The following is a 13,708-nucleotide window of genomic DNA, read 5'->3' on the forward strand; positions in this document are numbered from 1 at the left end:
GCAGCGAGCGGCCCGGCAGTCCGGTGCCGGCCGCTGCGGGCGACCTGCGGCGGGCACGGGGAGTGCCCTGGAGGGAGCCCGTGCAGGGAGCCCGGTGCCCCTACAGGGGGCCCATGCAGGGTGCCCAGTCCCCACGCAGGGTCCCCACGCAGGGTCCCTGGTATCCATGGAGAGTCCCTGTGCAGCGTGCCCCGTCCCCGTGCAGGGTGCCCGTGCGGGGTGCCCAGTCCCGTGGAGGGTCCCTGCGGAAGGTCACCATGCCAGGTCTGTAGCAGGGGTCCTGCAGGGGGTCCCTTTTCACTGCGGCCTGCCTGCCAGCATGGGAGCTGGGGGCAGGCAGAGCTCTCTGTCCTGCAGCGTCCGGCTGCGGGTGCTCTGCTCCAGCAGGAGCTGTGTGCTGCGTGTGACAGGGGGTGGCCAGGGCTGGGGACGGGGCCTCCGTGCCCGGACAGGGAGCATGGTTGTGATTTGTGCTTTCTTTCTGCTTTTCTTCTCTAAATTCACGGCTCTCATGATCACACAGGAGAGAAAACAGCACACTTGGATGGACTGTGGGTTCTTTCCTTGGCTCGTCCCATGTATCTGAGGCCCCCGTCCCCCAGCAGCACCTCTGAGAAGCCATTTTGGGATGTTTTTCTCCTACGGCTGGTCTGCCACATCGAGGCTGCTCCTTGGTGGCAGAGCAGCAGACTTGGCCCTCTGCCTCCTCCCTGTATCTCAGCAGGGTGACTCAGTCCCTCGCTGTGCCCAGCTCCAGCTCTGCACACAGGCCTGGTGGCAGGGAAGCCGGGAGAAGGGCCATGGCAGCGATGCGGAGTGAGGCCATCCCCTGCGCCCTTTCCTCAGGCTGAAAGGGAGTTGGCCCCTTTCTCAGCGTGTTTATCTCACTGTCTGGCTCACTGAAGATACTGGGTGTTGTTTGTATCCCAGCTCTGTTTTGGCTACGGTTGCTTTGCGGTCCCCCCTTGCCTCCCGGGTACTCCTGCTGCGGAAAGCCAGTTTGCACCGGGGACCTGTTGCGCACACCCTGTGCACTTGCACATAGCTGCTGGCTTCAGCTCACACAGATGATACCGGTTATGAGGGCTTAGCTTCGTCCACGTGAATGTTTATCAATATCCCCAAAGCGCTGTGTCCTGCTGGATGGTTTCCACCTGAGCCTGCGATCCTGTAGGGCTGGGGGGTCCCAGGGCGGTATAGGAGGACGGGGGGGGGGGGGGGGGGGGATGTTCAGCTCTGTCCCTAAGGAGCCGTGGGGACGAATCTCTGCAGCCTCTGCTGGGTCCCTGCCGGCGCTGGCTCTGCTCACAGCTCCCTGTGGTCTGGCACAGTGTCTGAGCTGCTTTCTCCAGCGTCAGCCGTCCTCTGCCGCCCTTCCTGACCCCCTGCCCTGCGCCGCCGGCGGGGAGGCGAGAGGCAGGACCAGGGAATTAGCTCAGGTCTTTGCTATGTGAGATGTCTGTGTCGATTGGCATTGCTTACTAATGCGAGGCTTTGGGATGGTTTCTGCACGCTAAAGCTTGCAGGAGGCCACCGAGTCCGCTAGAGCGCACGGTGCCCGAGTCCCTGCGCCGGGGACGCAGCGTGCGGGTGGTGACACCCCGCACGGGCACCCTGCCGCTGCCTGTCCGCCATCCTGCTGCTGGCAGGGGGAGCCTGGGGCTGGGAAAGCGGTGAAATCATCAGCCCGGAGACTGACTCATCCTTGGCACGAGCCGTGCTGCTCAGCGGGGCAACCATTTTATTCCAATTAAACGAACACAGGCAAAGCCAGCTCCACTTAGTGATTTTTTGCTCATGGCCAAGCATGCCAGTCCCTGGGCAAAAGGGGAGTGGGGACAAGGGTGACACTGAAGCCGGGACAGAGTCTCCATGCCTGGTAAGGAGCCTTAGAAACAAACCTCGAGAGATGCCTGCAGGGTCTGCCCCTGCCTGCGGCAGCATCCCTGACGCACTTGTGCCTCCCGTGAGGGCTCGTGGCGTTACCCTGTGTCAACAGCACTCGCCTTACCCACAAATGCCCAGGTCCGTGGGAGGCATCCCTGGAGATCCGGGCCACAGGTCCAGGTGGGAGTGACGCGTCTCCTCCTGTCCACCACTCAGGGACCAGCCCTGGGGCAGCCAGCATTGATGTGTGGCCGTCACTGGGAAAAAATGTGCCGAGACCGGTTCCTCCTGCTCTTCCGCTCAGGTTGCTCCCCCCTGTTACAGGTTTGCAGAGGACGGGGTGAGTCAGGGTGCCACGGGGCCGGAGGGGACCGTGGCACTGGGAAGGAGGCAGCTGCGAAGCAAAAGGCAAACTGGTGCCAGGCAGGTGAATCATTCAGCGGTGAAAATAGCTCTTATGCTTTACAAGCAACGCGCAGAGGGGGCTGGAAGTGAGACACAGCTTGATTTGTTCAGTAAATTGTGGAGTAAAGAGAAAAAAATGGGCTTTTCACCATGGACAAAGGTGTCCTTCCCAGTAAATGAGGCAACAAGTTGCAGGGGAGCAATGTGCCGCCAGCCTCAGAGCCAGGCGTCCGCACGCGGAGTCTTGCGAGGCTCCCGCCGAGTGTGGGCTGCGGGCTGCAGCCCCCGGCCGGGCGCGAGCGGGGCTGTGCTGGGCCCCCGCGGCAGCGCCTGGCAGCCCCCGCCACGGCCGGGGCACAGGGCACGGGGCACGGGGCACGGCGGCCGGCACGGCTTTCCTCTCAGCTGCCTCCCGTTTCTTCGGGGGCAGCTGGAGCCGTCCTGCAGCACAGGGTTTGCTTTGGCTGCCGTCGAGCCGCCCCGTTTCCTGCAGCGTCTCGTGGGGTCGCCCAGCCGGTCCCGGCACCGCTGCTTCCCCTGTCCGGCTCGGAGAGCAAGAGCATCTAGGAGAGCAGCAGGCAGAGGGTCGCGCGGGCTGGGGGTGCCCACGCCGGGCGCGTAGGCTCTGCCGTCCTGCCAGGGTAGGGTCCGCACCACTTTCCTGCAGCTGGGAGAGGGGCACACGAGGCCCAGCCTCCCCAGGGGTGCTGGTCCCTGCGCTTGCAGCCTGCCGGCCCTGGGGGCCCGAGGGTGCTGTTGGGACGAGGTGCTGCGCCAGGGCTAGAGCCCATCTCTGGGGCAGGAGGGGACTGGAGCCAGGCTGGGCTCCTGTCCCCATCTGCAGCGTCTAGGGCTCTGGTGCTGAATGTGGGGAGAGGAAGTGGGGGGCAAAAAAAACCCTCCTGAGGGCTGGGGCAGGCCTGACCCACACCTGGGTTGGGCAGGAGCACCAGGAGGCAGCAGGGACCGGAGACTCAGGGTCAAACCGGCCCCGAGCCGGGCAGAAGCAGCCCAAAGCAAGCAGTGCCGCGAGCCCGCAGGGAGTGGGGGGCCTCTGTGCCCGGGCGTCCTGCGAGCGGGGAGCGGAGGAGGCAAACTGGGGTGCCCGGGTCCCTCTCCAGGAGGGCAGAGGGCAGCAGGGCTGGCGCGAGCCTCCGCGGCCAGGAGCGACCCAGGGCCGGCGTGCGGAGCAGCCTGGGGGGTGCACGGTCCACGGAGGGAAGCAAGGGGTCTAGAGCAGCCGGGGCACCCCGAGCCCCACAACACGCTGCTGCGGGGGGCTGCAGAGGAGGAGGAGGAGGAGGAGGAGGAGGCAGCGCCCCACGGGAGGGCGGCAGAAGCGGCTGTTGCGGGACGCTAATGCCGAACTGTTCATCTGTTTCTCCAAACTGCAGCCGCAGTTTCCACCTCCCCACACATCCTTCACCTCCTGTCCCCTGCTCCGGTGGAGGAAGCACACCCACGGCACCCCCAGCACGGCGCCCACTGCCCTGGCACTGCCACTCTGCTCCCCACTCCGGGAAGTCCCACGGGCTCACGTGGGCACGCAGAGCCCTGCCACGCGGCAGCACTCGTTTCTCCAGGATACGTGCATTTATTTCCCCCCACGTCAGCTTTAAAAGTTAGCTGGCTTTGACAGAAATCTGCCGGAGCTGGCCCCAGAGGGCTGGTACGCCCAAGCCGGCGGGTGCCTGCTGCAGGCTCGGGGGGCAGGGGCAGCAGCGGGCGCCCGGCGTCGGGCCGCCCCAGCGCCGCAGCCCGCGGTGGGCTCTGCTCTCCCGGCCGGCAGAGCGGGAGCGGAGCCGGAGCAGCCTCCGCCAACCCCGGGCGTCCAAGGCGCGTTCTCCGTCCGCGTTTTGGGGTTGGAGGTGGCTGGGCGCCGTGCTGCCCGCGCTAATCCGGGCGCCGCGGGCGGGACGCGCTGGCGGTGCGCGCTGTTCGGGCCGGGAAGCCCCTCTGCGAGCGTCGCTGGGGCGGCGTGGGCGCCGCCGGCCGCGGGCCCCGGCCCGGCTGAGAACGGCGCTCTCGCCTCACAGAGCGCTGAGGTCACAGCCCGGCGCCTCCCGAGCCATCCCCGTCCCTGTCCCCATCCCTGCGGCCGCACCGGCGCCCCAAGCCGCCCGCCGCCCCGCGCAGCCCTCCCGGCCGGGCTATGAAGCCCTCCCAGAAGAAGCCGGGTGCCCCCCAGGAGGTAGCACCCGGCGGGGCCCAGCGCCCCGGCCCCCGTGATGCCCCGGGCGGGCGGGTGGGCGTCCCGGCGGGGTTGCTCAGCCCTTAGGCGTCCGCCTGGGCCGGCGGGCCGGGAGCCCCACACCCCTCACCGACCCCGTCTGCCCCTTCCCAGGCCGGCGACGTGGGAGCCGAGGCGCCGGGCAGCGCGGAGCAGGAGAAGAGCCGCGTGTGCAGAGTAAGGGCCGCGGCGGCGGGCGGGCGGGCGGGCGCCCACGGCTCCGCGCACGGCTCGCGCCCGGCGGCGCGCGGCCACCCCTCTCCTGCCCTCTCCGCCCCGCAGATCCTGCGGGAGCTGTCGCTCCTCAAGCTGCTGAAGCGCACCAACCGCCGGATCGCCCGGCTCCACGCGCTGGCCGTCCGCTGCTGGAGGGCGGTCACGGCGCCGAAGCCGCCCTGCCTGCAGCCCGCCACCGCCGGGTGAGGCCGGGGCGCCGCGAGGGTCCGCGCGGGGCCGGGAGCGTCCCCCCTGCGCCCGCTCGCCCCGCGGCGGCGGCTCGCTCCCGGGGCCCTGCTGCGCGGCCCAAGCAGCCGACGGCACGCTTCTTCCCGGGGGCGTAGGGACGGCACGGCGCCGCCGGAGCCGGAGGAGCCCCAGGAGCACGCCGCCGGCAGCCCCGTCGGAGACGCCGACCGCGGCGCCGATGTCGTGATGGAGCCGGCCCATCACGAGGACGAGTGGGGCTTGCTGGAGGCCCTGCCGCAGCGGGTGCACGTGCCGGCCCCCAAAGTGCTCTGCCGGCCGTCGGCCCAGCGCTGGGTGAAGCCCTGCTGCACCCGCTCCTGCAGCGACAGCCTGGAGCACGCGCTCGCCCTCCGCTACCCGCAGTGAGCGTGAGTGGGAGCCCCCGGGGCACGGCCGCTCCGCGGGGCTCGCGCCTGCCGCGGGCGGAGGGGTTTCTCTGGGCCGGGTGGGATCGCTTCGGGCCGGGAGACCCTGGTTCCCCCGGGCCTGGGGCAGGGGGGGAGGGGGCTTGGCACGGCCGGCAGAGCGCCGCGCTCCCCATTAGGATTGCCGTGGCTCTGACCCCGCGCCGCGGCCGGGCCGTCGCCCGCCGGGCCGCCCGCTGCGCCTGCGCGGCCCGGCAGCCCGCACCCACCCCGCGAGCCCCCGCTGCCCCGGGAAACGGCCGCGCGCCCGCTTGCCTTGCAGGCTCTCGGCGGTGTGCGGCTCGGCGGAGCGGAGCTTCCAGGAGCGAGACCCGCGGGGCGCCGCGCTGCGCCGTCGTTCTGCAAATAAAGGGAATAGCTGGGGTCTTCCAGACACAAAACCCCTCTCCTCTTCCTGGCGGCGTTGGGAGCGGTTTGGGCAAACGCGGTGTTTGCAGGTTTATGGTTTCCACCTGTACTGGGTTCAGGGGGATGGAGACGGCGGGGCGGGGGGGGGTTCTGCAGCGGTTGCCCCAGCCGTGCAGAGAGCGCCCAGACTCTCCTCTTTGAACCAGCACGTGACCCGGCAGCAGGCAAGGCCAAGCCGGACCCTGTCCCGTCCTGGGGAACCGAGCTCCACCAGGGTTCAGCCCGTACGATGTCTTCTAAACCCTGAGCCTGAAGAAGGTCGTTTTTAGGACCTGCCGCCACAGAGGGTCGTTTTCTGCGGAGCAGGGAGCCTCGTGGATAAAACGCCCGCTAGCTCTAGCTCACCAGCCTGGAAAGGAAGGGAAAACCACCCCCATCTCCCCGCTAAAGCGGGCCGGCACTGCTCCCCAGCAGGGCTGCGGGGCTGCCGCAACGACTGCTGGCATCAGCAGTAATGGTATCACCAGACTGAACTGCAACAGGAGCCAGGAGCAGCCCCTAAGGTGGTGCCACCAAAGCAGCCGAGAACCCGGCTCCCTCTCCCGCCGGGGAAAGAGAAGTGGCTCTTTGGACACGAAGCCAGGACCAGGCTGTAGAGATGCAAAACACCGTGAAATCCCCCGAAGGACACGACAGCAATGGAAATTGTTGCTGCCTCCATCAGGGGAGGAGGTTTTGTAGCTGCAGGTGATACCATTTAAGGCTTTGAAGCTGCCCATGGGTAGGACTGTGTTTAACATTACGTGTTGGTTTTCCAGTGAGCGAGAAGCGCAGCACCGCTGCACAGAGGTAGGTCGTTCTGAGCCCCGGATCTCCGGGACGGAGCATTGCAGGCCCCGGGAGCAACACCTGGACTGGGGGAGAGCTCTGGAAGCCAGAAATGCGGGAAATACAGCGTCACGACGGGGAACGATCCCAAAGCGGTCCTTGAGCCGGGCTCCGGTGGCCGCGGGGCGGGCTGCGACGGCGGGGGCGCCTCGGGCCCGGCGGGGGCTTTCGGGGGCGCCGCGCAGCCCGCCCAGGCCAGGCCAGGCCAGGCCAGCAGATGGCACTCGGACCGCGCCGTCGGGGGCGGTGGGACGGACGGGCTCCACGAACGCGGGAACGGTGGGAAGGGACAGGCGGGCCGTGGCCGTGGGGCGTGCGGAGACACCGGCATCGCCTGCTCGCGGCCCCCACTCAGGCCTGCCCTTCCCACGGCCTCTCCCAAAGTTTGGAGCGAGCCTTCCTCTAGGAAGGAAACAGAACTTCTGTGTCACACCAGCAACTCATAGCCAGAGTTTTTTTTTTTTTTTTTTTTTTTTTTTTTTTTTTCCCTAAGAAAGTTGGAAGAGAGAAAAGAAGCAAGTTTTTTTCCAGGGAAAGAGATGTGAGATTTAACTGTACTGGTATGCCAGGGTTTCCCCAGTGCCAGATCCGCACAGCCACCCTCCCCCCTCAGGGGACACTTGAGGACACCTGCCCCACGCGCAGCCCTGCGCCCACCGGGCCCTCCACCGCCCTGGTTCCTGCCCCCCCCTCCACAGCTGCGGGGTGCCAGCGCAGTGGGTGCCCCCACGATGATGCCTTGGTGTCACCAGAGACTCTCGTCATCACAGCAATGAGGGATTTGTGCTGCAGCAGCTTCCAGGGCTGGGGGGTCCAGGGCTGGGGGGTACGCAGTGCCTCGCTACGTCTGCACTAGGGCAGGATGGTGATCGGCAGCCCTGATAACTCACGGGGGGGCGTGGGACAGGGACAACGCTGGGCTGGAGGTGGCTGGCACTGCTAGCTCGCTTGCCTGAGGTGGCAGGTTTTATAGGGCTCGTGGCTGGGGTCCAGTTTCTAGCCCAGCATTAGATACAGCAGAGCTGGAGGCCACAGGAAGATGGGGCAGAAGAGATGCCCCAGGAGATGGGGTGAAGCCCTAGGGTCCCCCCTGCAGGATGTGGGGACAAAACCTTGAAGCTCTGCCAGCCCCGCTGCTCATGGACAGCCTTTCTCCAGGCCTGTGGGTGCTGGGGGACCCATGGGTCCTGGGGAAGCTGGCAGAGCGGCATGATGGTGTCTGCGGAGGCAGGGAGCAGGAAGCCACAGGTGCTGGTGGAGAGGTGCACAGGGATCTGGCAGATGCAGGGCATGGGGCTGGGGAGCTATGGGTGCTGGTGGAGAGGTGCAATGGGGTCCATAGGTGCAGGGAGTCATGAGTGCTGGCAGAGGGGTGCAAGAGGGTCCATGGGTGGAGGGAGCTGCGGGAGCTGTCAGAGGGGTGGAAAGAGATCTGTGGGGTGCAGGGAGCCACGGGTGCTGGTGGAGGGGTGCGATGGGGTGCAGGGAGCCACGGGTGCTGGCAAAGGGGTACAACGGGGTCCATGGGTGCAGGGAGCCGCGGGTGCTGGCAGAGGGGTGCAATGGGGTGCAGGGAGCCGCGGCTGCTGGCAGAGGTGCCCGGGCTGCGGCGGCGCTGCGCGGAGCTTTTCCCCCGGTGCTCGGGGCGCTCGTTAGCCGCGGCCAAGCTCCCTAATTAATTAGTCGTGGCCAAGCCCGCTAATTAGCAGCTGCCGGGGCTGGGGCCCTCCCCGTGGAGGCGGGCTGTGCTGTGCCGTGCCGTGCCGGGCGCGAGCGGAGCGGAGCGCCGTGCCGTGCCGTGCCGCGCCGCGCCGCCGGGCATGGGGGCATCGGGGCCGGCGCCGGGCGGAGGCGCCGCCGCCACGATGGGGCAGCGGTGGGGCGCGGCCGCGCTGCTCCTCGCCCTGGGTGAGGTGCACCCTCCGGGCGCGGGTTTGGGTGCCTGGGCAGGGGTGCAGGGTGCCCAGGCTGGAGGGACACGATGTGGAGTAGGCTTTGGGGTGCCCGGGCTGGGGGACACCCCCTGGGCTGCGCTTTGGGGGGGATTGGCTGGTGGGCGGCTGCCAGGGCCGGGGTTTGGGGCGCCTGGGCCGAGGGGCACTGCCCGGGCTGGGGTTGGGGTGCCCAGGCTGGAGGTGCGCTGTCCTGGCTGGGGTTTGGGGTGCTCACACTCAAGTTTGAGGTGGGATCTGGCACATCCAGACTGAAGAGAAACTACCTGGACTAGGCTTTGGGGCGCCCACCCGCAGCGGTTTCTGTGCTGACCCCCACCTCCTCGGCGGCCAGCAGGGCACCTGGCTGGGCTGCTGGCTTCGGGCACGACGTGCAGGAACGTTTACCAAGGCTTCTCCGACTGCGTCTTAAAGCTGGGGGACAACATGGCCACGTACGAGGAGGCGGACGGCGTCGAGCTGCAGGGATTGCGCCGAGTCTGCGGGTGAGTGCGGCCCCCGCGCACGTCCTGCCCGCGGGGCCGGTCCCCCGGCGGGACGGGGGCCCTTTGCAGAGAGGGGAGCCCCTGTCCCTCGTGGAGTTGCAGTTGGACATGAGACAGGGTGGTTTGGTTACCACCTGTCCCTGGTTAATGTGGCAGCCTGAACACGAGCTCCCTCCTACTGATCCCGCCTTGGCTCAGGCTTGCGTTGGCCCCTCGGCGCTCCGGGGTTGTAGCAGGCGCCCCGAGATGGCAGCAGGGGAGCGTTGGGGCTGGGGGACACCGACCACATCCGAACCAAAGCGGCGACAGAGGTTAAAGGAAAAATAGATGACCGGGGGCAGTGGCAAGCTGTGTCTGAGGAAAGGTCTGATTAAAAAAGCAAATAAGCAGCAGGGGTGGTGGCGACGGAAGGGCTGATAGAGGGACAAAATTAAAAGTTTGCTGAGATAAATGGAGGTGGCTGACAGCTCTGAGCGTCCGCAGCAATGAGTTGCGGGGAGTGAAAAGGCCAGCAGAGGCGTAAGGAAATGCAGGCAGCAGTTAGGGGGGAAAACCAAGTTGCCTGGGAAGATGTAAGCCCACCAGCTCAAGGGGGAGGGCTAAACGCCCTGGGGTGAGACTTTCCAGACTGATGAAAGCCACCCCGGCCAGCTGGGAGAAGGAAGGTGCCATCCTGCCGTGGGGGGTGAAGGTGCTGGGACCTGCTCAGCGGTGGCAGTGCTGCAAATCGGCATCTGTTGGGGCCAGATCCAGCCCTGCATCGCAGTTGGCGGGTGGGGCTGAGCAAACTGGACCACAGAGCCGGTTCTGTGGCCCCTGAGATGACAGCCAAGCCGGAGTCCCCACGGTCCCACCCACCCCGGCCAAAACACCTCGCTTTCCTTCTGCCAGACATGAAAAAACTTCAGCAAAACTGTGATTTTTGTTTGTTCATATTTTGCCATTTCCCTGCCATAAAATGGGCTGAGGGAAGCAGGGTGCACTCGCTTCCCCCTTCTCCATGGGACAAACCAGCTCAGGGTGAAAAGCCTCTCCGGACTGCAGAGAAACGCGGTAGAAATGGGAACGGCGCTGTCGGAAGGGGTGTTTTACCCTTGCACCGCGGATGCCTTCCTGCGGGGCTGCTCTGATTTGGGCTGCCGGGGGTGTGTTTTTGGACGCGCGGCCGCTCGCCGTCAGGAAGCAGGTGAGCGCGCAATCCGGCGCACGCCTTGCTTGACCGCTGCAGGGGTGACTCCGTCCTGCTGCATCCCGCAGCCCCAGGTCAAATGAAACACGTAGCACTGGGTTTTCTGCAGGCACTGAAAGAGCCGTGGGGAGCGAGGGGTCCTCCCCGGCCTGCTCTCGCCGGGGGCTGCGGGCGCTGCTGGGGCCGGTTGGCTCCTGGCGCCAGGGAACTTGCGCCTGTGCAAAGCTCTCTGCGGCTGGAGGAAAAAGGTGCTGATGTCCCAGTTTCCTGCCAGGAAATATTTCTGAATTGTTGGCCTTTAACTGTTAACCTCCTCCGCTGCGGATGCTGCCTGCGCCGGGAGCGCAGCTCAGCAGCACGCGTGGGGATGGGGATAGCCATGGCCTCGCGCGGGAGCCCACCGTGAAACGGCAGCGTTGCTTCATCTGGCTCCGTGTGCGGGATTTTCCCCGGAGCTGCCCTTGACAGGCCGTCTGATGGGAGCCCGTCTGGCTGAACAGATGGAGGCTGCGGAGGGCGAAATGCCTTGGGAATCACCATCCACGCAGCTGAAAGCAGCACTGGGGCTTGGAGCTGTTACCCCCTCCCACCACCTTCCCAAACCAGCCTCCACCGGGACACACGGCCGGCTTTAACCCTCGCCTGGCAGAGACGCTTCTGCCTGCTGAGCAGCTCTGGAGCATGCACGGGGGCTGCCTCGGTTGGCACCAGCTTTTCTCATTATCTCAGGACATTTGTTCAGCCCCAGTGCCTCTGATTAACAAACCCGCTCACAGCTGGTGACCCGACGTGAGCCCCGGTGGGGAAACTAAATCAGGGAAGTGCTGCTGGACGAGGGTGTGTGGTCCAGCACGGGGCGCTTGGGCAGAAACAAGCTGCTCCGGAGGAGAGGACGGGCCACGGCCTTTGCTCTCCAAGGTGCTTAGGCTCTCGCTGTTTTATTTGGTAGGTTTTTACCTACCGAATACGAGAGACCTCACCTGCGAATTCGGCCCTGCGGGGCCATGCAGGTGCCTTATCCAGTCGTTGCTTCATGTGCTCCCTAAGAGCCTGCTTCTACTTGACTGCTTCTGCTCGGGCCGGGTGACACCCAGCAGATGGACGGAGGCTTGGCTATCGAGAACACGCAGAATAACCCCCCAGGCCTCTGCGGGCACCTTGGTCACAAAACTGCGAGAGTTTGCAGGAGCCGGTGTCCTTCTCCTTGCTTTGGGCTCGTGTTTCGCCCTTGACTCGGCTCGATGGAGGTGCTGAGCTTTTGTTCCCGGCCTGTTTTAGATGCTCAGAGGCCTGAGTACTGAAGGGATACACTTCTTGGTGAAAAATAGTAGATTTTATTGACTCCCTGAAAATAATAATAATAACAATAAACCCTGTCAAATCATTTCAGTGTGTTTTAAGGTTTGGGGTTTTAGCCAAGACCCTCCAGGAGACGGCAGAGGGGACGAGTGCCAGGCGAGCGGGGAGGGAGAAAACCCAGCCAGGGGCTGCGGGACCGGCTTCCTCGCGCGGTTCCCGCTCGGGGCGCCGGGCGGTGGGCGAGGGCCGGGCGCCCTGTGCACGACATCGGGGTCGGGGTTGGCGCGGCGCTGCGCTGCGAGCGGACTAAGGGGTGCCACGTCTCTCCCGGCTGCAGGTACTGGGACGAGTTTCACGCGTGCGCCCTGGCAGCGCTCTGGGAGTGCCAGCAGGAAGCAGCGGCCGCCTGGGAGGTGCTGAAACGGGAGTCTCGAAAGCTCAAATTTCCAGGGAGCCTGTTTGAGCTCTGCAGCCCCGGCCGAGCCCGGAGCTTTGCCCGGCCGCGCGTTCCGAACGTCTCCGTCCTCGGGATCCCTCTCATGGTCGCTTGGCTGAACTTGTAACAGCAGCTCTGCAAGTACCGCAGCCGAGCGGCGGCGGCGGCACGCCGTCTTTCGGCTCGGACGTTCGCGCCTCCGAACCTCTGAGGAAGGCGGCGTGCGGAGCCCCGTGCAGCTCGGGAGAGCTCGGCAGGATCTCCCGGGTTTTGCTGTCTCTCCGTAACTTGGGAGCGTGCTGTCCCCTTCCGCCTCAAGGCGCAGCTCGGGAAAACTTGGGGGCTGTAAATGTGAGGCAGAAGATTTGGGGGGGGGGGGTGGAAAGCAGGCCTGAACGCTGGACTCCTTCGCACACTGGACGGGAGTTTCTTTATTTAGCTGTCTGTTTCCACCAGATCGAGTCTCCAGGTCTTTGATTCGGGCACTAAAAACCAGACGAGAGTTTCTACCACTGATGCTTGTGAGGCGCAAGGGAAGATGTGCGTCCTGAGAGAGGCAGAGAGGAGCCCCAGCCGGCTGGGTACAGGCCTTTTTTCTTCGAGGATGTGGTGAACCCCCCCCCCCCCCCCCCCCCCCGAGGAATAGTCATAGGTGCATGCTGCCTTCTCTTGCATCCACCTGGATTCCTGAGTAACTCGTGTTGTGTGTAAACCCCTTTCCTAAGGAAACAGAAGACCAATATTGGGGGAGAGAGGCAGTGTCAAGCTAGCACAAAAAACCAAGGATTTACAGTAACTTTTTTGCTTTAAAGCTTTTCCCTGAGATACCTGTAAGCACCTCTGTGGGTGATGGTGTGTAATTCCAGAGTATTAAAACTTGTTGTAGAGCCTACATCTGTCAAGGTAGAAATAATTTGTCCTGCTTCTTGATTGATAGCACCGGCTCCTCGTGTCTTCCTTTGCAGCTCGGCGCATCGTTGGTTTTACAGCTTCAGCACAAGCATAAAAATATTAGCAAAAGAGATACTTGCAAGTGATTTCTGGGTACACCAGAAAAAAATCAATAGTATCGTTGGGCAGTCCAAGGCAGTTGCTTAAAGGGTGTTAATGAACCCCTATACCCTGCCTTACTGAGCAGGCCCATGGGAGCCAAGCAGAACCCGCCTGGGCCCGTAACCTGCTCCTGCGAGGGTCTCGAGTGGAGAGAAGTACAGTGTGTCCTGCTGTGGAGTTGTACCACTTCCAGTCTGTTCCCAGTTAGGTGTTGTAACTCTCAGATGGGGAAGGAGCTGTTTTTTTCATTATGCTATAAATTAGGGCTCTGTGGTTGGATGTGGCAGTGAATTCTATGTTCTGCTTACGGGACAAGGCTGTGCAGATCAGATCTGCAATTTCCATGTTTAACTAATGTAGTGTTTCAGAAAATGAAGAAAAAAAAACACAGAAGAAACAGGAAGAACAGATGCTTCCAATCTGACTTTCCTAAATCTGGCACACAGCGCTGGCCAATGTTGCAGATTGTATGGCTGTTTATTAGCCTTGTTTTTAGCAGAGGGAAACAGCAGCTCACAGCAACACGCAGCAGAGTCACGCAGGCCCTTGTAAGCTCACGTTTTCTTTTTGTGGTCCTGAGAAATGATGAAGTAGGACCTTGTGTTGGGGGGGGGGGGTGAGCTCTGTCTACGTGGGGACTGGGCAC

General features: G+C 64.3%; 1 protein-coding gene across 1 annotated transcript; it reads left to right on the plus strand.

The window, feature by feature from the left end:
• Positions 1 to 8,485: 8,485 nt before the first annotated feature.
• LOC134147715 (neuritin-like) lies at positions 8,486 to 12,136 on the plus strand. Its single transcript, XM_062589170.1, has 3 exons — positions 8,486 to 8,556; positions 8,938 to 9,085; positions 11,911 to 12,136. The coding sequence occupies exons 1-3, from the start codon at positions 8,514 to 8,516 to the stop codon at positions 12,134 to 12,136; spliced, it is 417 nt and encodes a 138-aa protein (XP_062445154.1). The 5' UTR covers positions 8,486 to 8,513.
• The last annotated feature ends 1,572 nt before the right edge of the window (positions 12,137 to 13,708 follow it).

Source organism: Rhea pennata, chromosome 16, assembly GCF_028389875.1.
Source record: "Rhea pennata isolate bPtePen1 chromosome 16, bPtePen1.pri, whole genome shotgun sequence".
Lineage (NCBI taxonomy): Eukaryota > Metazoa > Chordata > Aves > Rheiformes > Rheidae > Rhea > Rhea pennata.

Excerpts from the sequence above, each read along its gene's own strand:
- LOC134147715 (XM_062589170.1), top strand. The coding sequence starts at position 8,514 with ATGGGGCAGCGGTGGGGCGCGGCCGCGCTGCTCCTCGCCCTGG. Across the intron at positions 8,557-8,937 it reads CGCGCTGCTCCTCGCCCTGG|GGCACCTGGCTGGGCTGCTG; the intron begins GTGAGGTGCACC and ends GGCGGCCAGCAG. Across the intron at positions 9,086-11,910 it reads GGATTGCGCCGAGTCTGCGG|GTACTGGGACGAGTTTCACG; the intron begins GTGAGTGCGGCC and ends TCCCGGCTGCAG.